Source organism: Schizophyllum commune (assembly GCF_000143185.2).
Source record: "Schizophyllum commune H4-8 unplaced genomic scaffold SCHCOscaffold_2, whole genome shotgun sequence".
NCBI lineage: Eukaryota > Fungi > Basidiomycota > Agaricomycetes > Agaricales > Schizophyllaceae > Schizophyllum > Schizophyllum commune.
This window is the reverse complement of record NW_026089539.1, coordinates 2,626,093-2,649,603: the sequence shown is the minus strand read 5'-3', so window position 1 is coordinate 2,649,603 and position 23,511 is coordinate 2,626,093. Positions and strand designations below refer to the sequence as shown.

At 58.5% G+C, this 23,511-nt stretch overlaps 7 protein-coding genes across 7 annotated transcripts; 6 read left to right on the top strand and 1 right to left on the bottom strand.

Moving 5' to 3' along the window:
• Positions 1 to 300: 300 nt before the first annotated feature.
• Positions 301 to 3,009, top strand: SCHCODRAFT_02696980 (uncharacterized protein; the record flags this gene model as incomplete). Its single annotated transcript, XM_003037170.2, has 5 exons — positions 301 to 707; positions 759 to 1,051; positions 1,103 to 1,143; positions 1,199 to 1,294; positions 1,342 to 3,009. The coding sequence occupies 5 exons, from the start codon at positions 301 to 303 to the stop codon at positions 3,007 to 3,009; spliced, it is 2,505 nt and encodes an 834-aa protein (XP_003037216.1).
• A 533-nt stretch (positions 3,010 to 3,542) lies between these two features.
• On the top strand, positions 3,543 to 4,492 carry SCHCODRAFT_02612073 (uncharacterized protein). Its single transcript, XM_003037171.2, has 2 exons — positions 3,543 to 4,075; positions 4,126 to 4,492. The coding sequence occupies exons 1-2, from the start codon at positions 3,697 to 3,699 to the stop codon at positions 4,335 to 4,337; spliced, it is 591 nt and encodes a 196-aa protein (XP_003037217.1). The 5' UTR covers positions 3,543 to 3,696; the 3' UTR covers positions 4,338 to 4,492.
• Positions 4,493 to 4,602: 110 nt separating this feature from the next.
• On the top strand, positions 4,603 to 7,145 carry SCHCODRAFT_02612072 (uncharacterized protein). Its single transcript, XM_050344513.1, has 5 exons — positions 4,603 to 4,935; positions 4,985 to 5,678; positions 5,735 to 6,091; positions 6,143 to 6,407; positions 6,471 to 7,145. Exons 1-5 carry the CDS (start codon positions 4,630 to 4,632, stop codon positions 6,859 to 6,861), a joined length of 2,013 nt encoding a protein of 670 aa, XP_050202347.1. The 5' UTR covers positions 4,603 to 4,629; the 3' UTR covers positions 6,862 to 7,145.
• A 95-nt stretch (positions 7,146 to 7,240) lies between these two features.
• Positions 7,241 to 9,778, top strand: SCHCODRAFT_02612068 (pyruvate kinase). Its single transcript, XM_003037173.2, has 8 exons — positions 7,241 to 7,765; positions 7,815 to 7,836; positions 7,890 to 7,949; positions 8,001 to 8,075; positions 8,130 to 8,305; positions 8,357 to 8,878; positions 8,929 to 9,046; positions 9,097 to 9,778. The coding sequence occupies exons 1-8, from the start codon at positions 7,661 to 7,663 to the stop codon at positions 9,615 to 9,617; spliced, it is 1,599 nt and encodes a 532-aa protein (XP_003037219.1). The 5' UTR covers positions 7,241 to 7,660; the 3' UTR covers positions 9,618 to 9,778.
• Positions 9,779 to 9,914: 136 nt separating this feature from the next.
• Positions 9,915 to 11,984, top strand: SCHCODRAFT_02612066 (DnaJ-domain-containing protein). Its single transcript, XM_050344512.1, is given in 11 exon segments — positions 9,915 to 9,942; positions 9,997 to 10,053; positions 10,106 to 10,134; positions 10,189 to 10,207; positions 10,220 to 10,222; positions 10,320 to 10,371; positions 10,427 to 10,720; positions 10,775 to 10,853; positions 10,906 to 10,988; positions 11,040 to 11,487; positions 11,546 to 11,984. Coding segments are annotated over 11 exon segments (1,284 nt in total). The 5' UTR covers positions 9,915 to 9,941; the 3' UTR covers positions 11,765 to 11,984.
• Positions 11,985 to 12,250: 266 nt separating this feature from the next.
• Positions 12,251 to 12,938, bottom strand: SCHCODRAFT_02596924 (uncharacterized protein; the record flags this gene model as incomplete). Its single annotated transcript, XM_003038509.2, has 4 exons — positions 12,251 to 12,537; positions 12,588 to 12,692; positions 12,748 to 12,813; positions 12,863 to 12,938. 4 exons carry the CDS (start codon positions 12,936 to 12,938, stop codon positions 12,251 to 12,253), a joined length of 534 nt encoding a protein of 177 aa, XP_003038555.1.
• A 260-nt stretch (positions 12,939 to 13,198) lies between these two features.
• SCHCODRAFT_02612062 (Ribulose-phosphate 3-epimerase) lies at positions 13,199 to 14,342 on the top strand. The gene is made up of 7 exons (XM_050344511.1): positions 13,199 to 13,309; positions 13,374 to 13,386; positions 13,440 to 13,465; positions 13,521 to 13,603; positions 13,657 to 13,717; positions 13,768 to 14,043; positions 14,100 to 14,342. The coding sequence occupies exons 1-7, from the start codon at positions 13,204 to 13,206 to the stop codon at positions 14,225 to 14,227; spliced, it is 693 nt and encodes a 230-aa protein (XP_050202345.1). The 5' UTR covers positions 13,199 to 13,203; the 3' UTR covers positions 14,228 to 14,342.
• The last annotated feature ends 9,169 nt before the right edge of the window (positions 14,343 to 23,511 follow it).

Here is a 23,511-nt window from a genome sequence, read left to right as displayed (position 1 = left end):
GCCCGCGCTTGCAGTCCCGTTCGCAGTCAGACTCCACGACCGGCAGAGCTAGAAGACTATTTGAAATCGTCACGACCGCATCTGCCTCCGACTTTAGCTGCCCGCGTGTCCGCTTTCTATCTTTCCTTCTTTCCTCTTCCTTCCACGAGCCCACCCCCGACGCTCTTCTGGCTCATGCCAGCGTGCGCAACGACGAATCAGCTGTAATCACCACGTCCGGCCTCATCACGCGACGGTTCCCCCGGTCCCCCGCTTGTTGACTTCACCCAACTTGATTTCGACCGCTCTCTCCCACCCGTCATGAGGTTCGCAGCGGTCGCCATCGCGGCCCTCGCCCTGCTCGCCGGCGTCGCCGCGCAGGACAATGACAATAACAGCGATTCTCAGTCTGGCACCCGCACGCGGTCCGCGGATGCGTCCAACACTTCCGGTGTCTCGCTGTCGCGGACTACCAGCGTAACTACGATCACCACCCGCACCCGCTCAGGCGACAATACCATTCAGACCACCTTCGTCTCCAGCTCTGTCTTCAGCGTCAGCGTTACTGCTACCTCTTCCTCTTCGTCGGCTAGCGCATCCGCGACCGAGGCGCCGTCCGCGGACAACACGTTCTTGGAAACAAAGATCGATCCCGCCTTTGGTGCACTCGGTGCTATTCTCATCATCACTGGCTTGCCGAGCACGTTCTGGGGACACAAGAACAGATGGTGCGTGCCCTATTCAGTGCCAGCGCAGCTCCACTGACGCGTCGATCGCAGGACGTCCTTCTTTATCACTGGTTTCTATACCCTCGCACTCGTCTGCTTCGTGCTCATCACGAAGTTCGGCATTCTCCCTGCCATTAACCCGCCTTCCAAGACCGTCCGCGGGATGTTCGTCCTAGCATGCGGCGTTGCTGGTATCGCCGGAGGCGGCGTTGCCATATTCTTCTGGAAGGCTTCCCGCTACGCCATTGGCGGCTGGGGCGGGTTCGCGCTCGGGCTATGGATCCAGTGTTTCCGTGATGGCGGCCTCATCTCAAACGTTGGCCTGCGGTGGATTCTCTACATCGGTGTGTTATCACCGTATCAGCGTGCGTGGCACATCACTAACAGGCTCTTAGGCGCTGGAGTGGTCGGTTTCGTCTTGTGCACGATTCCCAAGGTCCGCTTACTCCTCGCAATCGCTTATCCCCGCGCCCTAACGCTCTGTTCCTCAGATCCACTACCACGTTCTACTGGTTTCTACCGCATTCATTGGCGCATCCGCTACCATACTGGGCATCGACTGCTTCACGACCGCAAACTTGAAGGAGGTCAGTGCCTTGCCAACGTCGAGAAATCTGCGCTAACTCCTTGGTAGTTCTACGTGTGGAACCTCGGATTCGAAAGTCTGTTCCCGAAGTTCAAGAACAATGGCATCAAGTTCCCTGTCGGCCAAGTCATGCAAATCGAACTCGGTCTGATTGGTGCCATCGCACTGATGGGAATAGCTGTTCAGCTACGCATCCTCAGCACGCTACAAGTGAAGCTCAAGGAGATCCAAGAGGAGCAGCGCAAGCGCGAACGCCAAGCGGACCTGGATGGCGCGGATCGTTTTGCCATGATCGAACGCGAGCGTGAACAATGGGAGAGGGAGCACCCGACCTTCTCGAAGCACGACCGCGCCGAGAGTGGCCTTTCGACGGTGCCCCTCATGAAGTACCAAGATGGATCCTCGTCGCCGATGACAGAGCACTCGTTTGCGAACGAAGACCGCAAACGCCGACCATCCGGTCTGTCCGACCTTATGGCGTCTCCAGCTCCGGAAGAAGAGAAGGAACGAGCTGCTCGGAGCAAGCCCACCGTCGCGCTTCCCGCTCTCGACCTCGGGTTTGGTATCGAAGACGACGTACCCAAGGACTTCATTACCAAGGACCAGGGTCGGCCTCAGCCACCTCCGCAGGAAATGCAGAAGCGCGACGACTTGCTTGCCGAAATAGATAACCTCCGCCGCTCCATTGATGCTCTTCGCACGGAAACGCCTGACCTCTCTACCTCTCACCGTCCCTCCCTGACCTCTCGCCGTACGCTCAGTACAGATGCCGCCGCGGCTCTCCTTCCTGCTGCTCACTTGCGCCCACCACGAACCGGCGACCCTCGTGCGCGCACCCACTCCATGGAACTGTCAACGCTAGCTGGTCAGAATAGCTCAGCCGGCGAGTCTATTGGACGTCCGACGAGTGCACCACTCCGTGACGTGGACTGGGACCAGTACGTGGCCGAGCGCAAGCTATTGCAGCCGCCTGCAGGTATCACGCCGCCTATTCCGACGACCAGCCCGGGTCCCTTGAGTCCTACGCAACGCATCAGCATGGCGCCCGCTGTTGCCGAGGCGTTGCGCGAACGCAAGCTACGCGAAAGCGCACTGTACACCGGTCCGCGCAACATCTCCGAGGACGACGTCCCTCTCGCTCAGCAGCACGGGCGTAGTCGCTCTGCTGGTGGTAACATCCCCACCACGATCCTTCCGCCGAAGGCTGCCATCCATGCGCCGCAGCCGCAGCGACTGAGTTCAACACCGCGCACCGCGACCTTTGAGGAGCTGAACGAAAGACATCGCGAGCACTTGCATCAGTTGCAAGCTCCGATCACCCAAGCCCAGAAGGAACAGGCTGAGCTCGACGCTGCGAAGGCGCGGTGGGAGAAATCGAAGGCCGCCGAGCGCGATGCTGTCGCGAAGAGGCAGGCGGAGAAGGCCGCCCGTTTGAGGGAAGGTGGTCGCAGCGAGAGTCGCGATAACGGCGATCGCAGGCGACAACGCTCGCTCAGCGCCGATAAACTGAACGCGCTGGGCAACGGCTCCGGTCACTCCAAGCGCTTATCGACGATGAAGGTGGAGGATTGGCAGCAGCGCCAACAGGTGGGGGAGACCGGCTACAAGCACGAGCGCGGACCGAGCGGTAGCGGTGGTCGCACGCGCGACTCCCGTGCTGGTGTCCCCTTCCCGGACACGAAGCGTCCCCCGCGCGACGACCGCCGCGCACGCTAGGCGCCCCGCCGCCTCCTTCGTGTATACAAAAGCCATTGTAGTCTTGTGAGTGCATGGACTTCTTCGGTTGTGTGACGTTACGGCTGTACTGTATCTGCCGTCTTGACGGTCCCTTGTCATGTCCTGCCTGTCGCATGCTTCTTGTTGCATCTTTGTCTGTCAGACCGCCTTCTGGACGATCCGCCACATCCATGGACAGTCTCTGGATTGCATGTCAATGCCCTTCTCCCATCATCGTACATTACCCATCACTCCTTTTTTATCATGCCTTGGGACAATCTCGCATACACCTTGTGGTATATTAGAGCGCTATTAGTTATGTTCGCAGTTTCTTCACGAGTACATATGTCTTGCACAATCTTCATGCTGCGTCTGCCCTTCCTTCCGAGCGGGTGCGCGCGTCGTCTTCCGGAAGTGCTATTGCACACGCTGGGTGGCGCTGTAGGCGTATGTAGGTGTCTAGGCCGTGCTCGAACCGCGGTCACAAGACCTTCTGAATCTTGGGGGCTGCTCTGGCCTGGAAATCTTGGGGCGTTCTGGGGCTCCCGAGGCAGGAGCAACGGCGGGCACCGGGGGAGCATTACGCGGATGCGGGGCCCCTAGGACAGCTTGGTGCGCTTTATAGACGCGGACAGGAGGCCCTGCACACCTTCCCCACACCCATAACCGACCATCACATCGAAAATCATGTCGCTGAACATCCAGCGCTCCCAGTCCGCGCCGCATCCCCTTCAGGCGCTCAAAGCAAAAGCCCAAACACGCCCGGCGATTCATCTGCAGCGAACGGTGTCGAACATAGAGTTTGGCGCTGCTGATCGCCCGCAGAGGTCGCATCAGCACGTCTATCGACACTATACACCAAAGGTCGAGCGCGAGAATCCGTTCAATTGCGTCGATTTCTTTCCCCACCGGGCGGACGAGCACGAGGAGTGGAGTTGGCTTCAAGAGGAGGAGGAACTTCGGGAGGACAGGGAGGACGAGTCGTCCGCGGACGGCCGGGAAATGGACGAGAAGTCCATAAAGGACACGATAGCGATGGAGGATAAGCTGGGCATTCTCGCGCTGGGTGAGTGAGAACGCGGGACCACCGAACATTCTCTGATGATTTGGCTATAGGCGATATGCTGTTCAGCAGCAAAGCAAGACCCGAGCAGACCACTGCGCCGGAAGAATCGCGCCTGGTATCGCCATACAACGATGACGAGCCTGTGGACCACGAGGCGCTCTATCTGTCCCTGTGCGCGCGCCGCGAGGCACGAACGAAGATGTTCGCCGAGGATTCGGAAGATGGACCTACGTTCGGCACACTGTTCTTTGGAAAGGATTGAGCTGGGACTGCAGGGCATTCATGGGGTTCTACTTGGAGGATACTGGATTGTCAGATACCCTTGTTTCTATACGGGCATTTTAGGTTCGTGTAACGGAGACCGTGAGGACCATCGCACAACGGAAACGCTAGATGCAGAGGGTGGTACGGCAAGAAGCGAAGGTCTGCATTTGAAGAAGCGAACCGTGGGAAGAGGGCATGCGGGTTCGGTGATGGGAGTCTACCCCTGTCCCACGTGACGCTGAGCGCATTTTTCCTTTTTGTTCTTTCACTCCCACGACCACCTGTGCACCATGTCCGCTTCGCCATCTGCCGGGTTGCTTCTCGACCCCCAGCTGCAGGCAGAGATGTCGAGCCCACCCGCGCAGCAGGATCCCAAGCCTCCTCCTCCGGCTCCCCAGTACATCTTTGCGGGCACAACATACGAAACCAACGTCGACAAGGACGCTCCCGCGCCGCCTCCTGCGTCGGCGTTGGAATTCAGTGGTGTCGTGCCTACTTCCCTGCCGGTGCAGGCAGAGCAAGCGACCTCAGATGCGAACCATGGTGAGGCTCAGCCATCTGAGCCGCAGCAGGGGAGTGTCCCTCCACCACCCGTCGTGCGTTGTCCATCCGTGGGAACCACCAATATAGCTCACGTCCAGGTAGCTCGCAACTCGTAAGCGCAAGCTTGATGCCGCGGACATCGATGGAGAGGATGTGCACACCAAGATTCGACGCGTCGTACGCGACCACGTCTCGCACGATCCCGCGAGGGTCGTGCCGATGACTACCGTGATATGTTTACATGCCGCGGTCGCCCAGAAGTCGTACGGGACGGAGAAGCGCTTCCTATGCCCCCCTCCGATTGTGCACATCGAGGGACCTGTCTGGCACATGCGCTCGCAACAGCTGTCTATGGCCATCATCTCGGAGACGGGGGAACGTACCTTCGAACAGAGGGCCGCGCTCGATACCAACATGACTAGCAGCTTCAAGTTTCTGCACGTCACTAGTACTGCGAAGGCCAAGAGCTTCCAGCTTTCGCTCGACATCGCGGAGCCGCCCCCCTCCGCTGCTGGTAGTGACGCGACGGACGCGCCTCTGGGCCGCGTCTGGGCTTCATTTGACTCCGCGCCGGTCACGATCATCTCGAAGCCGTCGAAGAAGACCGCGAAGACGCGTAACATCGCGTCCTGCATCCTTGCTGGCGGTCCTGTGTCGCTCTTTAACCGCATTAACTCCCAAACCGTACGCACGAAATACATGACCATCGAACATGCACAGCTGTGCGCGAGCAACATCGCTTGGTCTGCCTTCAACGTGAACGTCGTCCGTCGCAGCACCGACACGCCCCCCGTGGGTAAGTAGTCATGTGATGTGAATATGGGTAGGACTTTGCTCACGCTCAAGGTGCAGCGGGACCTCAGGCCGTATCGTACGGAAGCGAAATTATCCTCTCCGATACTACTTCCGGTATCTCGACATCACCACTTGTCATTCGCAAGGTCGAGAAAGGCAAGGTTATCGCCGATGATGGTGGACCGGTCAGCCAGATGCAGAAGGTCGTTCTACAGCGCGTGAACCCCGATGGGTCGCGTCACTACCTGTCTGCAGCTGGCCCCGGCTCGGGCAGCCCGAGCGGCTCAGGATCTGCTTCACAGGCCGGCACGCATCCCCTCATTTTCCAGTCGCCGCGTGTTAGCGATGACAGCAACAAGGACAATCACAACGATGAGGTTGACGACTACCTTTGCTGGACAATTGTTGGGATATGTAAGCATTTCCCGTTACCTCGCAAACAATCTCTTTCTGACTTTTTCGTAGCCAAATTCCAGTATACGTTCTTCGATGCGTTTGGTGGCAACAACAAGATTCCCGAGCTACCCATCACCCCCTTCCCGACATTGTTCACCGCGCCGGTCTATCGTCAACAACACCATACTCTCGACTTGACTATCTCCAATCTCTTCTACGAGGATCCCAATACCGGCCGCCACAAGGCCTTGGAGGTTTACCTAGGCAATCTCGGGCCGCTCGCACATCGCATCTATCAGATGGGGCCTACTGGACCTCTCACCAATGTCGCACCGTTCGTCACCACTGTTGGCGATGCTAGCGGCATGCAAGAGCTGATTCCCAACATTTCTGGCAGCCCGTTCATGACGAATTCCGTGCACACCATCGTCACCGTTACCTTGCCCCCGATTAGCGATATCGTCAAGGCCCTCGAAGATGACGCGGCGAGCTCGAACGATCCCAGTCGAACTCACACACCAGTCGCCAGTCAGTCCAACACCACGCCGCCTCCTAGGGCACCTCCACCAGCGTCGATCGCCGGGCGTAGTTTGCCTCTGCTCTTCGTTCGGGCGTACGACGGCATAGGGTACCATTCCGGCAGGACGATTGCTGTCGACAACATGTTTCAGGGCATTGACTTGCATGCGCTGCCTCAGCATCCCACGGAGGGTATCGACACGAATTGGTTGGCGGCAGCGCACGCTGCTGCGATTACTGACGGTGGGTGGCAGTTGCGAGTGCTTTAGGGCTCTGCTACCAGTGGACGTTGCGTTGGAAGTTTGCGTTCAAGGACGCTATCTAATTACTATGTTCGTCTTCTCTCTCACCTTTTCGCAAATCTGGCTACGTCTAAATATCCCTTTCCCTGTTGTCGAAATTGCTGTCCGTCGAGAGCTGTATACCTTCCTGGTCTCCTCTACCTATCACCCTGGTTTATGTGCACACGTTCGCGATCGGGAACGTTCGCGGCGTCGGCCTTTATGTGTATCTACTTCTGGTCTCTTGTGTTATCCATGCTGTTCTCTCTGTTCTGTATGGGGCCTGGCCTTCTAAGGTCCCTAAAATGCGGCCAGCAGGGCGAAAGACTGGGTCCGGGTGGGCTTAGAGCGGGCGACGGGGTTGGAATGTGCGCGGATCGCCACCGACGCAAGACCGACGTATGGTGGCCCTGGGTCCCGCCCGCCGCCGCAGTCTGGGCGCGGCGGGTGACTGCAGCGCGCCACTGGCTGCTGATTGGGTGCCGCCGCGATCGTCTTGCCAGCGAGCGCGTTGACGGCGTTCTGAAGTGATTTTCGAGTTCTGCGTCGACAGGCAACAGGATGCGATAAGGGCCAGTAGCGAGCGGGCTTGCGCCAAGTCTGACAACGGGAAATTGGCCAAGTGGACCGTCGGCATGCGCTCTACGGCCGAGCAGTGCACCTTTTTTGGGGATTACATACTGGGCCCGAATCCGATCGTGGGCGCGGCCTATAAAACGGAAGACCCGAACGCGCTGATCTCTCGACAAACCCCTTCCCCTCCCTCCTCCATCTACATCCAACAAACATGTTCCTCGGCGGCGACAACGTGCGCACTCAGCTCGAGTGGAATGCGCTCTTGAGCACGGAGAACGCGCCGTCCCCGTCCGCGGAGACCAAGTTTTGGCGCAAGGTGTGTTGCGCGTCCCCTCCACCGCGATGTCGGGCTGATGAGCGTGCAGACGTCGATAATCGCGACCATTGGTGAGGCGAGAGGCAAGAGAAGGCTGAGCGATGGACTGATCGTTCGTTTTCAGGTCCGAAGACGAACAGCGTGCAGAAGCTCGGTGAGCTGCGCGCTGCTGGTGTCAACGTCGGTGCGTAGATCGATTTTCCATCGCGAGCATTGCCTGACAAGCGCGTCGCAGTCCGCATGAACTTCTCCCATGGGGCGTACGAGTATCACCAGAGCGTCATCGACAACACGCGCAAGATGGTGGCAGGTGAGCTTTGCGGCAGAGAGCGTGCGTGGTACACTCCTCACACCCAATGCGTAGAAAACCCCGAGGGTCGCCCCGTCGCCATTGCCCTTGACACGAAGGGGCCCGAAATTCGTACTGGTGTCATGAAGAACGGCGAGGACATTCCTATCAAGGCTGGCCATGAGTTCATCGTCAGCACCGACGACAAGTACTACGACCAGTGCGACGACAAGGTTCTTTACATGGACTACGTGTGTTACTTCCCCTGCATGTCGCCTAAACCGTTCTGATCTCGTCTTCAGAAAAACCTGCCCAAGGTCACCGCTCCGGGCAAGCTTATCTACGTCGACGACGGTATCCTCTCCCTTCTCGTCCTTGGCATCGAAGGCTCCGACGTTCGCGTCCGCGCCATCAACAACGGTGTGCTTTCCTCCCACAAGGGTGTCAACCTCCCGAAGACCGCTGTCGACCTCCCCGCTCTGTCCGAGAAGGATAAGAAGGACCTCCAGTTCGGTGTCAAGAACGGCGTCGACATGATCTTCGCCTCCTTCATCCGCCGCGCCGAGGATGTCCGCGACATTCGTGAGGTCCTCGGGCCTGACGGTGCCAACATCAAGATCATCTCGAAGATCGAGAACGAGCAGGGTGTCGCCAACTTCGACGCCATCCTGAAGGAGACAGATGGTGTCATGGTCGCCCGTGGTGATTTGGGTATTGAGATCCCTGCCAGCCAGGTGTTCCTCGCTCAGAAGATGATGATTGCCAAGTGCAACATCGCTGGCAAGCCCGTTATCGTCGCGACTCAGATGCTGGAGTCCATGACGGTACGATGTTTTCCAATGTGGTGCCACGCCTCCGCTCACACGCATTGCAGAACAACCCGCGCCCGACCCGTGCCGAGGTCAGCGATGTCGCGAACGCGGTCCTTGACGGCGCCGACTGTGTCATGTTGTCCGGTGAGACGGCGAAGGGCTCATACCCCATTGAGGCTGGTCAGTGTTACTTGCTTCACCCTGCGCCACATAAACTCACCGGATCGTAGTCCTCATGATGGCGGAGACCTGTCTCCTCGCTGAGCACGCTATCTGCTACCCGCCGGTCTTCGACGACCTCCGCTCATTGCAGCCTCGCCCGGTTCCCACTGCCGAGACTGTTGCCATTGCCACCGTCGCTGCTGCCTCGGAGAACGACGCTGGCGCCATCATCGTCCTCACCACGAGCGGCGAGACTGCCCGCCTCATCTCCAAGTACCGCCCGCGCGTGCCCATCATTACCGTCACCCGCAGCGAGCAGACCGCACGCCAGCTTCACCTGCACCGCGGCTGCTACCCTGTCTTCTACCCCGAGCCTCGTGGCATCCAGAGCCACCAGTGGCAGACGGATGTCGACAACCGTATCCGCCACGGCCTCCGCACCGCGCTCGACATCAACATCATCAAGCCGGGTGTCAAGGTCATCGCTGTGCAGGGCTGGAAGGGCGGCCTTGGCCACACCAATACCATGCGTATCCTGACCGTGCCCACCGACGCGGCGGACCTCACCCTCCAGGACCTCGACGGTTAAACGAACTTTCACGCTTTCATGACATAGACTGGGACGATCTTGGTGCTGTTGTATATTAACTTAGAAGTCTGGCGAATCCCAATGTACTGAATAATACTCGTCATCTGTGATGTTGGATTTACTACTTGTGTGGGTGCTGGAATTGTTGCCTGATTGGGAAACCTTGGCGCGATCAGCGAGGATAACAATGCCTTCCATAAGCGGGAAAATGAGGCGCGCCGCCACGCGGTTCGCAGGCGCGTCGAGAATTCGCCAAATTTGTCTCCCAAGACGCGACTTGCGTCCTCCCTTCTTGTTCCTTTTCTTCCTGCATTCTTTCACGAAAGTGAGTCGATCTCTTCAGACCTATAAGCGTTCTTCGCTCACGTACTTCTCGCAGTGCCTGTCGAGACGGAACTCTATGAATTGTTAGGCGTGTCGGTGGAGGCGGGGGAAGGTATGTAAAGTATAGTGGCGCAGCCGGCAGCCTATTTAGCATTGCACGCTAGCGGAGATCAAGAAGGCGTATCGCAAGAAGGTGTGTGTACAGTGTATCGTAGGCATACGGAACGCTGACAGATGGTATGCACAGGCCATGCAGCATCATCCGGTTAGTCGTCCCCACAGTCCCCTTCCCGCGATACTCATGCGGGCGACCTATCACTAGGACAAGGTGTGTGATTACACTCTTACTCTCCTGCTAGCCATACTGACCATCCCAACAGAACATAGACGACCCTGATGCTGCCCAAAAGTTCCAAGAGATCGCCGCTGCGTCCGTGCCCTCCCTCTAATCCCCACTCTGCCCACTCACCTCCCCCACCCTGCAGCTACGAAATCCTGATCGACCCCCAATCGCGCGCCGCCTATGATCGCAGCGGGATGGCCGGGCTGAACGGTGGGCCCGGCGGCCCTGCAGGCTTCGACGCGGCGGACCTCTTCGCCCAGTTCTTCGAAGGCTCGGGCATGTTCTTCGACTTCAACGGCGGCCCAGGGATGGGACGGCGGAAGGGCAAGGGCGAAGACTCGGTCATCCCGTACGACGTGACGCTAGAGGATCTGTACAATGGCAAGACCGTGCAGATGAATATCCAGAAAGAGGTACTGTGCGGGGTGTGCAAGGGGTGAGTGGTGGTGGGCTATTGGCCTGGTTGTACGGTTTGCTGATATTGCTTTAGGTCTGGCGCGCGAGGGAGTGCGAAGCCGAAGCCTTGCACCAAGTGTGAAGGAAAGGGCTGGTCCTTCGTGCATACCGCGGTCCGTTGCGATCTCTATCGAATTCTGAATACCAAACTAACCATCTCGATAGATATCACCGAACCAGTACGGCACCTCGCGTGCGCCGTGTTCTGACTGCAAGGGCTCCGGCGAGAAGTTACGTGAGAAGGATCGGTGAGTAGTCTGTGCTATTCCGCATTATCGCGCGATTCTTACAATTCGTAGCTGCAAAAAGTGCAAGGGCGAGAAAACGGTGAAGGAGAAGTCCCGGCAGGAGATCCACATCGAGAAGGGAATGACGGACCGGCAACGCATCGTCCTCGCAGGCGCCGGAGACCAAGAACCCGGCGTTCCCCCAGGCGACGTGATCTTCATCCTAAAAGCCGCGCCACACGACTCATTCGAGCGCTCCGGCAACGACCTCCTCACGCATGTCACCATCACACTCTCTGAGGCGCTCATGGGCTTCTCGCGCATACTTGTAACGCATCTAGATGGCCGGGGGATCCAGGTGTCGTCCCCTCCGGGCAAAATCATCAAGCCGGACGACACGATCGTGCTTCGTGGGGAGGGTATGCCTGTGCACAAACGGCCAGACACGAAGGGCGATCTGTACATCCTCTTCGACGTCGAGATGCCTGACGCGCAATGGCTCAAGACAGTCGACACCAACGTGCGTATCATTCATGATACCACTTCCACTGCGGATCGAACTGACCGTCCCCTGTCAGGCCCTCTCCGCCCTCCTCCCCCCCAAACGCTCGAACCCCGAGCCCGCGCCGGAGATCGTAGATGAGGCTCCCTACGAGGAGATCGACATCGACGACGTGCGTGGGCGCTCATTCCCTGCCGGGTCTGATTTCTTTGACGGCGCGCAGTTCGGCGAGGGCGAGGAGGACTGGGAGGACGACGAAGACGACGAACATGAGCCCGAGTGCAGGCCGCAATAGACGGATGCCATTCAACCCATGACGCGCTTCAGAGTCGTCCGCGGGACGGCAGTTCTTGCCCGTGGTGTGACAGCCCGGTGCAACAGCCCTCGCTCGCGTTGCAGTCGTCGCCCACGACGAACGAAGGCGCCCTTGATGATCTACTACTACCTACCTACTTTTACGACGTTGCTTTCGACCTACCGTATCGTATACCTGACCGCTCGTTTCATACCCGCCACACAAATCACATCTCATTCTGTACTCACCTATCGCACACTCTGATAATATCCTGTAGCACGCAGTCGACGTCGTAATAAACCCCTTCCCTGCTTTCCTCCAAATGTGACCGAGAGCCGGCAGTACTTTCGGATTCGATACTGGCACAACTGTGTATGACAAGCCAAGAAGGCATAACATTATTTGCTCTTCTGTACTTAAATACCACTTCCTACATAAGTACTTATCCACCGGGTATACAGGTCGCGGTCAAGCAAGTGTCAATGACTATAGGACGATGAAAGCGCCAAGGAGCGTGCTGCCGACCACCGTGATGGCACCGAGCGCGAGGCTGTTGGATGCAGCCATCGTGGATAGGGCGCCGTTGTTGTCGTCGTCGTTCGCCGCTGAGGAAGCGGCGGCAGAAGCCTCGCTAGCTGCAGAACCAGCGGCGCCGGTGGCAAGGGTGAAAACGGAGCCACCAATCGACGTCGCATCGCCGGCGCCCGAGGTCGCGAGCGTCCATGCCTCGCCGCCGACAGACGAGAGGATGGTGTACACGCCGTCAGCCTTGGCTAAGGGCGAGTCAGCCGGGAGGCAAACGGTAGTTAGGATGGGGACGTACAGGTGACAGTTTCAATCAGGCCGGAGCCAACGCTGATCGCGTCAGAGTAGCCCTCGCTCCACGCAGAGCCAGCGGCAGCAGTGGCCTCACTGATGTAGGAGCCAGCTGAGTGAATGGGTCAGTCTCCACGGGGAATGCGACGTGATTGGAGGAGACTGACCATCGCTAGCGCCTGCGGTTATGGCGGAGCCAGCAGCGCTGGTGATTGAGTCGATGGCGCTACCGACTGCAGAAAGTCAGCAACAGCAAGGATATGGGGGGACGACGCGACTTACTCTGGCGCTTCTCCTGCCCTGGGGCAGCGAGAGCAGTAGCGGCGAGGGCAGAGACAAGGACGGCCTTGGAGAACATGGCGACGATGATATAGATCCGGTATAAAACTGGGGAAACGAAGAACGAAGGTGGGGGAAGGAGACAAGTCGCGATGGCGTTTATATGCAAACCTGCCAAAAGCTGCGCAGGCCGGAGCGCCGGAGGCGGTGATGGCAGATCCGTGACGTGACGGCGCGCGGCAGGCTCGGCACGCCGGCACACCGGACCTCGCTGCCGAGGCGCGACCGACGTCACTGCCTCTGAGCGTTTTGTGACCTTGTCATTGACTGCCAGTACCGCCTCGATGCCGCGCGCGATTATCTCCCCCTCCGTCCTCGCCTCCGACTTTGGCCAGCTCACCGCTGAGTGCCAGCGGATGATCAAGGGCGGCGCAGAATGGCTGCATATGGGTGCGTCGGCTTATCGATCCAGAGACGAGCTCGAGCTCACCGGGTCGTTCCCCTCTGCGTACAGATGTGATGGACGGGTATGTGCTCCGCTTTTGTATTCGCCCCTCTTTAAATTGACACCGCCCCCCAGTCATTTCGTGCCCAACATCACCATGGGTCAGCGTTTCGCGATCTCGCGTCTGTAGTGCTTAACTCACACCGCGGTCCGCAGGCGCGCCAATTCTTGCTTGCGTCAAGAAGGGCATTCCTGACATCTTCATGGACTGCCACATGATGGTCTCAAACCCCGAGAAGGTGACCCTGTCCCGCCCTTTGCTTTAGTCAATTCCCTGACGCGTTCAAGTAAGTGGGTTGACGATATCGCCGACGCAGGAGGCGCGCTTTACTGCTTCCACCTTGAGGCTGCGCGTAAGCACCTTCTCTCTCACTGCCTCCCCTCCCTTTGAAACGCCTCGCAGCTGAGCCACTACCAATCATCGAGCACATCCACAAGCGTGGCATGAAGGCTGGCCTTGCCATCTCTCCCGATACCCCCGCCTCAGCGATCACAGACGAGATGGCGAACGCGGCAGATATGCTGCTCGTCATGACCGTATACCCAGGTCGCGGTGGCCAGAGCTTCATCGAGCGCTGCGTGCCCAAGGTCGAAGAGCTCCGAAAGCGGTATCCCAACAAAGATATCGAGGTCGATGGCGGTGTCGGGCCCAAGACGATCGATAAGTGCGCTCATGCAGGTTCGTGGAACTCAGTGGATCGTTCTCTCCGAGTTGTGCCCTTACATCCCACGCAGGAAGCAACGTCATCGTTGCTGGTACCGCCATTTTTGGCGCGCCTGACCCGGAGGGCGTTATTACCGTGCTCAAGGCCACCGTCAACGCTGCACAGGCCAAGATTGAGGCCGCTCGTGCTGCCCAATAAGTGGGACATGCCACCGAGTTGCGCATAAATTAATCGTAGGGTGCAAGAAATGTAGCGTAGAAGATGTAGCAATACCAATGTCACAGCGAGCTCCAAATAGGAGCGAAGTATCAGCGAGTATGCCCCTCCATTCAGCCCTCAGCCCGCGAATACTCTTTCGTACGTATCCGCGGCGGTTCTCCTAGGGCTGTACCCGAAGTCGAACATCTCGGTCCCGTGCGAACCCCGTGCCATCACGAGCTTCCCCGTCGTCAGCTGGGCACGCACGTGGACGACGCCAGGTTTCAACTCTGCTCTTCCCATCAGCTCCTCCTGGGTTAGCAGCACATCCCTCGCCCTTTAGGAGCGCTAAGGCGGTCACCGGTTGACCCGCTTAGTGACAAGACTGCATTACAAGGCGCACATAGCCCTTAACCTTCAGCTCTTGAAGTCGCTGACGCAGCATAACGCTGTTTCCGCCTCTGCCCTCCCCTGGCCTGACTGAGCTTTCTTGTTCCGCTCTCCTTGATAAAGTTCTTGGTTGTCCCCAAGCCCTGCACATCATTGTCTTCAACATGTTCTCCTCTACCCTTTTCACCCTCTCTTCTCTCTCCGGCCTCGCCCTTGTGTGACGCCTCGGCCTTAGCCGACGCCACGTGCTCTGCCTTCACCCCTCGCGGGGGTATTTCCTTTGGAGTTCCTTGAGGTTCTCCTGGTTTCTTATGACTCGTATATATACTCCGTGACTAGTTATGACTACTTACAGCTGTAGGTATAAAAGGGCCCTCCTCCAAGGGAGGAGGGCAAGGTTTTCAATCGAGACTTCGTTACAGAGTAACCTCGTGGGAATCTTCTTCATCATCTCCGTGAGCCGAGCCCGGCCCGCTCTCCGCGTCACCGTACTCGCCTCATATTTTTACTCTCTCGCTCGACGTCCTCGATAGAAACATCGACTTCGACTTCGACAACCAGCAACCAGCAAAGTTTTCACTACCTACCCCTATTCCCCCCGCTAAGGCAACGGACTTGATCAACCCGGCACCCTTCGCGGCTTAATTACCCTTTCTTCCTTGTCGACAATCTCAATGGCGCCAAAAGCTCAACCTCTGCGCGACTCCAGCGGACGTTTCCGCCCTCGCGCAGCGTCGGTTGACACCGGTGAGTCTCAGACCGCGTGGCGTGGTACTGACGACTCCTTCACTAGTGCACTCTCGGACAACGAGTCCGACTCGGGTACGGCGGGCGCTCAAGATGCGCCGCCTGCCACCGCCGATGACCAGGTCATCGAGCATGCGACGGTGCAACACGACGTTGTGCCGTCGTCGGGTGCTTCCGCCACGACGGTGGGGGTATCCCGCCAGGTGTCTGCTCTCGACGGAGCAGACCCTGGAGAGGGCGAGTGGTCGGCCGATGCCGCTGCTCAGTCCCCGACCCACGCGCATGCCGCCGACGGCCTCGTGCCTGAAGCTGGTGCTCAGCCGCGTGCACCGGGTGCTGTGGGCAGTCGCGCTATCGCGCCAGAGTCCACGGAAGTAGATAATACTACGAATAAAATTTTCCCTCAGTATGATGAGAACAGCGAGCACGGGGCTCGCGAGTCCGAAAGCGTGAACGTACCTGAGAGCTCTATCCCCGGAAACAGTAGGGACCGGATGGATAAGGGTAAAGGCCCGGATCTACGCAATTTCGGTAATCTCGACTTCGACGAGGTCGAACACGATCCCGAGATTCAGCGGGACATCCTGGATGCCGCAAATCGAGCTCGGGGATCGCGGGCTCAAGTGCCCAATCAGGGGCCAAGGGTGTCTTTGGCAAATCTGGAACCCCGCGCCGCCGAAAACAAGCAGATCGCCGATCTGTTCGATGCACTCCACCTCAAGACTGTTGAGGCCGCGGACTACGCCGCCCTCAATGCCAAACTGGCGAGGCAGGTCAGCCAGCTCAGTGAGAGGTACGACAATCTCGTCGAACTCCTCACGGATGGGTCTGGCGCCGCACGCTCGCGCGCTGCGAGCGTCGCACGTGAGCGATCGGTGCCGAACGAAGTTCAACCGACACGTGACCTGAGCGCAATCAAGCGCGAGACCGCGGAGGCCTCTGTGCCCCCCGCGGTGCATCGTGAACGTCCTTCGAAGGCTTCTAGTCCCGAAGACAAGCTTCGTCCGAGCTATGTAGCTGGGGGCGAGTCCTACTGGGACAAGTACATGGCTATGATCAGAAGCCGTGTAGTCGGCCTTCCGAGCTCAGACTCGGATGACGACGGACAGTTTGACAGCGCGGGTAAGGCCAGCCGCCTTAAGCCGCAGCCTCCCGAGTCCTACGACGGCCGGGAGGACGATGAGGCCTTCTGGACCTTCGTCATTGATTCTCTTCAGTATGTCACTGATGGTCGAGTGGCAGCCACTCGGCAGGCCGACGTTGTCTCGCGTTGGCTCACTGGCAAGGCCAGAAGGTTCTACAAGCAGAACTACATGCTTAGTGCTTCTCGAAGCGCAAATCTAGACGACTTTTTCAGAGATTTATTCGATCACTGTTTCAGTCTAAACTACAAAGACAAATGTCGTACTCGGTACAAGTCCTGTATCCAAGACAATCGCGATCTCCGCGACTACATGCACGATCTAGAGCGCTTCTGGGTGGTGCTGACTGAGGAGACCAGCCGAAACCGGGTCTTGAAGTTTTGGGAAGGCCTTGACTCCTGGCTCGTGAAGCGCCTGATGGAGGACGGCTTCAGCAAAGAAGTTGATGAGTTAGAGCCTACGTACCGACGTGCTCTGCAGCTCTGGCAGGCTAGCTACGCTGCCCGAGCCCAAGCGAAGGGCAGGCGCCCTGACGACCATGGTGGATCGCCCCCCAACCGCGGAAGCGGCACGGGTGGCGCATCTGCATCGTCCCGACGTTCTGGAGGCGGGAGCTCTTCTGCTCCCTCCTCTAGGCCGCCAGCGAACGCGTCTGCTGCCGCTGGAACGCGCACCTCGAGCTCTAATGAACGCTCGAGGACCACTGGAGGTAAATTCAGCGGACAGGCAAGGGGGTCACAACGTACCTCCGCGCCGAATGGAAGGAGCGCGAACGGTCGCGCCCCTCCTAACCGCAAGCCAGGAAAATCTCCTGAGCTCCTGAAGCGCCTCCGTGAAGAGGGGCGCTGCTTCCGCTGTGAGTCTAAGGACCATATAAGCCGAAACTGTCCCGAAGCGAACCACGTACCTTCGACGTCTTCTGGACCTCCTGGTCTCGCGATTCACTCGGTGGCAATCGAACAGGCACGTCTGCTCGACCAGAGACGTGCTGGCATCACTAACACGACTACATTGTCAGTCAATATGGTTCAGTTCGAACCCTCGCACGACTCACCTGGGTCTAACCCGGACAGTACACGCTGCACGACGTGCTCACCGCCGTGGGCAACACACGTCCTCGCGGACTGTCCGCTTGTCTGTGGCGACGTTCCCGGACGCCCCCACCTCTACGTGCAGCCGCTCTTCGACTACTACACGCGAATTGCGCTGCGCACGAGGCGCGAGCCTCCCAAGTTTTGCTCGGGCGACGACTTGCTCGCCCTCTGCGAGACACCCGAGTATGCCGATTTTATCGGTCGCGCCTGCGACCCTTCATACGTTGGCGACTTGGGGCAGTGGCGGGTGCGTGGTGCGTTCGCGCTGAACGCCGTGCGCGCTTGGCCTGGCGACGGCGAGAAGCTGCGCGATGCGATGTTCCACAACCTCGCGCCGCTCTCGTATCTTTGCGATGGCGCGCCCGTCCGTTTCCTGCCAGTCCAGACCCAGGACGATTGTGTCTCCCTCTTCGAGACTGTTGAGGCCGAAGCTGGGCGTCGCGAACTGGCTCCGCTTCGCATCCCGAATGCGTTCTTCATCCGCGAAGGCTTCTCGATGGAGGACTACGTTGCGCGTCAGATATGCGTCGACTTCGGGATGGACACCTCACAGGCTCGTCGCATGGCGTACCTCTACTCCACGGGCACTACCCTCGGGGATCTCGTGCCCGAGAGCGTCGCTTACGCCCTCAACTGGGCAGTCAGACGCGTAGTCGGCGAGGAGCAGCGTCGCGCTGACCTCTCCCGCTTCTACGCCTTCCGGCCGTACTCTGGGTCGCCGGTCATCCTCGTGTGCGACACGCTCCTGGGCGTGTCGTGGGGTCTTCGTCTCAAGGACATTGACGCCGGTATCAACGTCTGGTACTGGTACATGTATCAGCGCATGCGCTACTTCGTGGGTGGGCATCAGAACACGGCTCACCCGAAGCGCTATATGTCGCGCTGGTTCGAGTCGCCTGCTGATGCCGCAGCGCGTCGAAGCTTCGACGTCTTCACGCAGCCCGACGGCGCGTTCCCCGCGCGTTGGTTTCGCGAGCCCGCGGAGGACCTGATTGAGTCCGGCGTGTTCGCACAGGCGTGGGCAACGATGGTGCGCATGGCGTCCAACGTGCCGGTACGTTTCCCAGCTTCGCGTCTTCCATGGCGTCAGCTGACGGTCTTCGCAGTATCGAAGGGGCGCTCCGCGCCGTTGGCGTCCTCGTCCGCACGCGTTGCGCAACGGACAGCCGTCTTCCCGCGGGGGAGCGGCCGCCGCATCCCGAGGCCCATCGTCCTCGTCGTTCGTGTAAGCGGGCATCCCTGCAAGGCGTTAGTAGACTCTGGTTCGTCAGTAGATCTCGTGAGCTCGGCTCTCGCTACTCAACTGCGCCTTCCGCTCATTGAGCACGATGGCCAGGTGTCCATGACGATGGCAGTGAGCGGGTCGCGCTCGAAATGTAATTTTCATACGTCTGTAGATTTTGAATGGTCAGCTATACACGAGCAGCGCGTCTTTGACGTCTTGAACCTCGCGACTTACGACGTCGTCCTCGGGACTCCGTTCCTGTACCAGCATTCCATCTCGTTCTCCATCAACCCGCCGAAGATCCTCATTGGGAGCGTTGAGGCGCTGCCGCTTGAGGGGCCACACGTCGACGACTTGTTCATGGCGAACGTAGAGCCCGAGCCTGGCTCGGACGAGTTAGAAGCTATTCGGAAGCATCTAGTCGAAATGGCCTTACCTTTGTGCAAGACCATCGCGGAGACTGAGCTCCCGCCCTTGCGTGCGATTAATCACACGATTCCCATCATAGACCCCGACCGTCGGTACCCGTTCCGTCGCTCGAATTGCCCTGCAATCTTTCGTGAGCAATGGAATGAGAAACGCGACGCATATATGCGCTCGGGGCGGTGGGAATTCACCACCGCCACGAACACGGTGCCCATGCTTCTCATCGCGAAGAATCAGCGCGAGAAGACGAAGCTACGTACTGTTGTAGACCTGCGCGAGCGCAACGACAACACGCGCAAGTTGTCGTCCCCGCTCCCCGACCAGAACGCGATCTTGCGTCGCGTCGCCGCTGCGAAATATTGGTCAATTCTCGACGGGAAAGACCACTATGAGCAAATACGTGTCTTACCTGAGTACGAAGACGTTAACATCATGGCGACGCCTGATGGTAACGTGAAGAGCAAGGTTATGCTCCAGGGCGACTGCAATGCTGTCGCGACGTGTCAGGCAATAATGACGCATATTTTTCGCCCTTACCTAGGTGTCTTCATGGACGTGTACCTTGACGATATTGTCATATACACGGACACGCTCGAAGAGCATGTTCGCGCTGTCAAAACCGTGCTTGAGGTGCTGGCGCGCGAGAAGTTCTATCTGGGTGTTAATAAGCTGCACTTCCTCGAGCCTGAAGTGCGCGTACTTGGGCGAATCGTTGATGCGAACGGCATTCGTGTCGATCCTGCCCGCGTTGACGAGGTCGCGAAGTGGCCGGTGCCTACGAACAAGAAGTTAGTTCGCGCATTTTGTGGCGCGGTGGGCTGGCTCGCCGACAATGTCGCCGAGATCGCCGCGCCCCTGGGCATTTTGCACGATTTGTGCGGCGAAACTCACCGATGGGAGTGGGGATTCACGCAGCAGCGCGCGTTTGAGGATTGCAAGCGGCTGGTGAGCGCGAGCAAGCGCGTCTCACGCCGAGGCATCACCCTCGGGCCGGATGGCAAGCCCACTTCGCGCGTTTGGCTTCTGACCGACGGCTCTAAGTCGTCTTTGTCAGGAGTAGTCGTTGAAGGGGAGGATTGGCGTACCGGAACGGTAATCGCGCTCTTCTCCGCGAAGCTGAGCACGACTCAGCAGAATTATCCTGTACATGAGATTGAGATGTTAGCTGGCGTGGAATCAATGCAGCGACATCGCGACTTACTTCAGGGATTCCACTTTACGTGGGTGACTGACCATCGTGGTCTCGTCCATCTTCTGCGGCAGCCAAACCTTTCGGGGCGGCAAGCGCGCTGGCTTGAGAAGTTGGGCGAGTTTGACTTCGAAGTCGTGTACCTGCCGGGCGTGGATAACGTGTTAGCTGATGCACTATCACGCATATACGAGGGCGACGCACCTGGAACACTGCGCTCTCCCTCTGAATATACATCCTTTGATGAGGATGGCTCTGTCGATTACGACGGTATGGACATTACTCGGCCGCTTGTGACCGAGCTTGGCGCCCTGGCAATTGCGCCAGAAGGCGGGGACGACGCAGCTCCACGCCGTGGTCGCGGTCGTCCGAAAGGCTCGACGAAGGCCTTCAACGACTGGGTTCGCCGACTCGCTGCGAAGAAAGGATCCGTCCGCTTGATTGTGGGCGATCACGCGGCGGATGGCGATTCTGATAGACGCGCGACGCGTCTGGAGGGGGGAGACGACCCGGTCGAACCTTTTGCAAGTGACCCGAACGCGTTTGAAGACGAGATGAGTGAGAAGGAAGCAGCGCAGAACGCGCTGCCAGCTCATCACGCGTTTGCTTCCGATCAAGCCACGCGAGGTGATGTCAGCGGAACATCACATTCGGCATCTTCCGAGTACCCCTCGGGTACCCGAGAGAACGCGCACTCGCGCGCTGTCGAAGACAGCCCGTCGTCGCCCGACGTCGGCAGCCCAATCACAGAGGATGCGAATATAGACATACCTAGTGCTGTCCAGATGTCGGAATCCGAACCAGAACACCCGACAGGCGAGACACCAGCCTCAGCAGAGGAAACACGTGTCTCGACCTCGGTCGGCGCGGAAGGTGACGAAGATAATGATATCGCACCTCCTAGCCTCACGGAACCTATCTTGACGGCTATACCCAATCACACACGGGGTGTACGCATTGAAGATTTGATCCGGGATAAGTATCAGGACGATCCGTTCTTTGCCAAGATATTGGAAGAACCCAGTCACTTCCGAAACTTTGAGGTGGTTGACGGACTCATCTTCCTGAAGCAGGACTCTCGTCGTCTGCTGTGCATTCCGAACATCAAGGAAAGTGGTCGCTCCGTGCGAGGACTCATTATTCAGGAAGCACACACCTTACTCGCGCATCTCGGTGCCGCTAAGGTTATCCCCGTGCTCCGTGATCAGGTGTGGTGGAAGACGCTGGTGCCTGATGTGCAGAAGTTCATCGCATCATGCACCACGTGCGCTTGGAATAAGCCCAGCAATCACAAGCCGTACGGGCTATTGAATCCCCTGCCGGTGCCTGGCACGCCTTGGGAAGCTATCGGGATAGACTTCACGGGTCCCTTTCCCGAGAGCGAGAATCACAATGGGACCTTCAATTACCTTCTCGTCGTGATCTGCCTGCTGACCGGCATGGTACATCTTATTCCGACGCGTACTAATGTGACTGCCAAGACTCTGGCATACATTATCTTTGCGGAAGTCTATAAGCTACATGGGCTCCCCAAGTACATAGTCAGTGACCGGGATTCGCTCTTCACGAGCATATTCTGGACTCACCTGCACAAGTTGATCGGAACGGAGCTGCGCATGTCAACTGCATACCATCCGCAGACCGACGGATCAACTGAACGGGCCAATCGGACAGTTGTCCAGATGATACGCGAATGCGTCGAGCCCGCTCAATCGGACTGGGTCCTGAAATTGCCGGCGGTTGAGTTTGCGATCAACTCCGTGCGCTCGGAGAGCACGGGGTATGCACCGTTCTTCCTGAATACTGGTCGCATGCCCCGCGCCATGATCTGGGAGGACGCACCCACGACGGAATATCCCGGGGTGCGGACTTATGCGCGCCGCGTCAAGCAGGCCATCATGCAGGCTCATGACGCAGTGCTCGCCGCGCGTGTCAAGCAGACACGTGATGCCAATCGACGCCGCATCCGCGCGCCTTTTGCCGAGAACGATCTAGTATATGTCTCAACTGCCAACATGAACTTCCCGAAGGGCCGCGTTCGTAAGCTACTTCCCAAGTTCATTGGACCATACCGCATCCTGAAGGATCTAGGCAATGAGGCCTTCCTTCTTGATCTCCCGAAGGAGTTGAAGCAGCGGGGAATACACCCGCGCTTCCACGCGTCTCTATTGAGAATTCATATTCCCAATGATGATCGGCTATTTCCGGGCCGCCTTGAGACTCAGGTGGCCGACTTCGGTGCCTGGGAGAAAGAATGGGCAATTGAGGAGATTGTGGGACATCACGGCAAGGGTGCTGATGCAGTACTCAAGGTGAAGTGGAAGCCAGGCGACATGTCCTGGATCCCGATCAAGAATGTTGCCACCCTCGAGAAGGTCAAGCAGTACCTTGAGGCGCTTGGCGTTGACAAAGCGGGTGATCTCCCGGCTGGATCTGAACCAGACCCCGGGGATATCCAATTGTATGTAGGGAATCTCGAACTCACGATCGAGCCTCGTGTTCCCGATGGCGAGATTCACGACGAATCGGGTAATGGGCTTAGCTGGGATCCCCTTAAAAGGGATGGACAGTCAGTATGCCAAACCAACTCCATTTCCTCTTCCTCTCTCTACATACATACTATGGATACTTCTACCTTACCTCCGCTTCCCAACTCTCCTTCCCCTTCGCCCAACGTCAACCGTGTCGGTACCCGTTCCCACACCAAGGCCAAAACGGCGCCGGCGATCAAAAATGGCAACAAGGCGGACTCGGTCCAACCGATGGATGTCGACCCACCCAGTTCCGAGGCCGCCCCGCCGGCACCCGCGCCCAAGACGATGTCGTCCGTCCTCGACGCCGCCGGCTCTGCCGCCTCCACTCTCATCGACAGCGAGCCGCCTGTCGACACCGCCGCCGCGCTCCGCGCAAAGGAGGCCGCCCGCGCCAAGTACAATGCCGGTATCATCGCCGACCGCATCCGCCAGCAGGAAGCCGCGCGCTCCGACGTCATGAAGCAACCCATCCCGCGCGTCAACGCCGCCGCCGACGCTGGTGCGGATAAGACCGCGCCTCCGTCCGCCGCCGCTGAG

What these genes read in the sequence shown, in the direction of transcription:
- SCHCODRAFT_02612062 (XM_050344511.1), top strand. Translation starts at nt 13,204, where the DNA reads ATGCCGCGCGCGATTATCTCCCCCTCCGTCCTCGCCTCCGACTTTGGC. An exon ending in TGGTCTCAAACCCCGAGAAG is followed by an intron (nt 13,604 to 13,656) that starts GTGACCCTGTCC and finishes CGTTCAAGTAAG; the next exon opens with TGGGTTGACGATATCGCCGA. An exon ending in CGATAAGTGCGCTCATGCAG is followed by an intron (nt 14,044 to 14,099) that starts GTTCGTGGAACT and finishes CATCCCACGCAG; the next exon opens with GAAGCAACGTCATCGTTGCT.
- SCHCODRAFT_02612073 (XM_003037171.2), top strand. Translation starts at nt 3,697, where the DNA reads ATGTCGCTGAACATCCAGCGCTCCCAGTCCGCGCCGCATCCCCTTCAG. An exon ending in GCTGGGCATTCTCGCGCTGG is followed by an intron (nt 4,076 to 4,125) that starts GTGAGTGAGAAC and finishes ATTTGGCTATAG; the next exon opens with GCGATATGCTGTTCAGCAGC.
- SCHCODRAFT_02612066 (XM_050344512.1), top strand. An exon ending in TTCCAAGAGATCGCCGCTGC is followed by an intron (nt 10,372 to 10,426) that starts GTCCGTGCCCTC and finishes CCCACCCTGCAG; the next exon opens with CTACGAAATCCTGATCGACC. An exon ending in GGTCCTTCGTGCATACCGCG is followed by an intron (nt 10,854 to 10,905) that starts GTCCGTTGCGAT and finishes CCATCTCGATAG; the next exon opens with ATATCACCGAACCAGTACGG.
- SCHCODRAFT_02612072 (XM_050344513.1), top strand. Translation starts at nt 4,630, where the DNA reads ATGTCCGCTTCGCCATCTGCCGGGTTGCTTCTCGACCCCCAGCTGCAG. An exon ending in GTGTCCCTCCACCACCCGTC is followed by an intron (nt 4,936 to 4,984) that starts GTGCGTTGTCCA and finishes ACGTCCAGGTAG; the next exon opens with CTCGCAACTCGTAAGCGCAA. An exon ending in CACCGACACGCCCCCCGTGG is followed by an intron (nt 5,679 to 5,734) that starts GTAAGTAGTCAT and finishes CTCAAGGTGCAG; the next exon opens with CGGGACCTCAGGCCGTATCG.
- SCHCODRAFT_02612068 (XM_003037173.2), top strand. Translation starts at nt 7,661, where the DNA reads ATGTTCCTCGGCGGCGACAACGTGCGCACTCAGCTCGAGTGGAATGCG. An exon ending in CACGCGCAAGATGGTGGCAG is followed by an intron (nt 8,076 to 8,129) that starts GTGAGCTTTGCG and finishes CCCAATGCGTAG; the next exon opens with AAAACCCCGAGGGTCGCCCC. An exon ending in AGATGCTGGAGTCCATGACG is followed by an intron (nt 8,879 to 8,928) that starts GTACGATGTTTT and finishes CACGCATTGCAG; the next exon opens with AACAACCCGCGCCCGACCCG.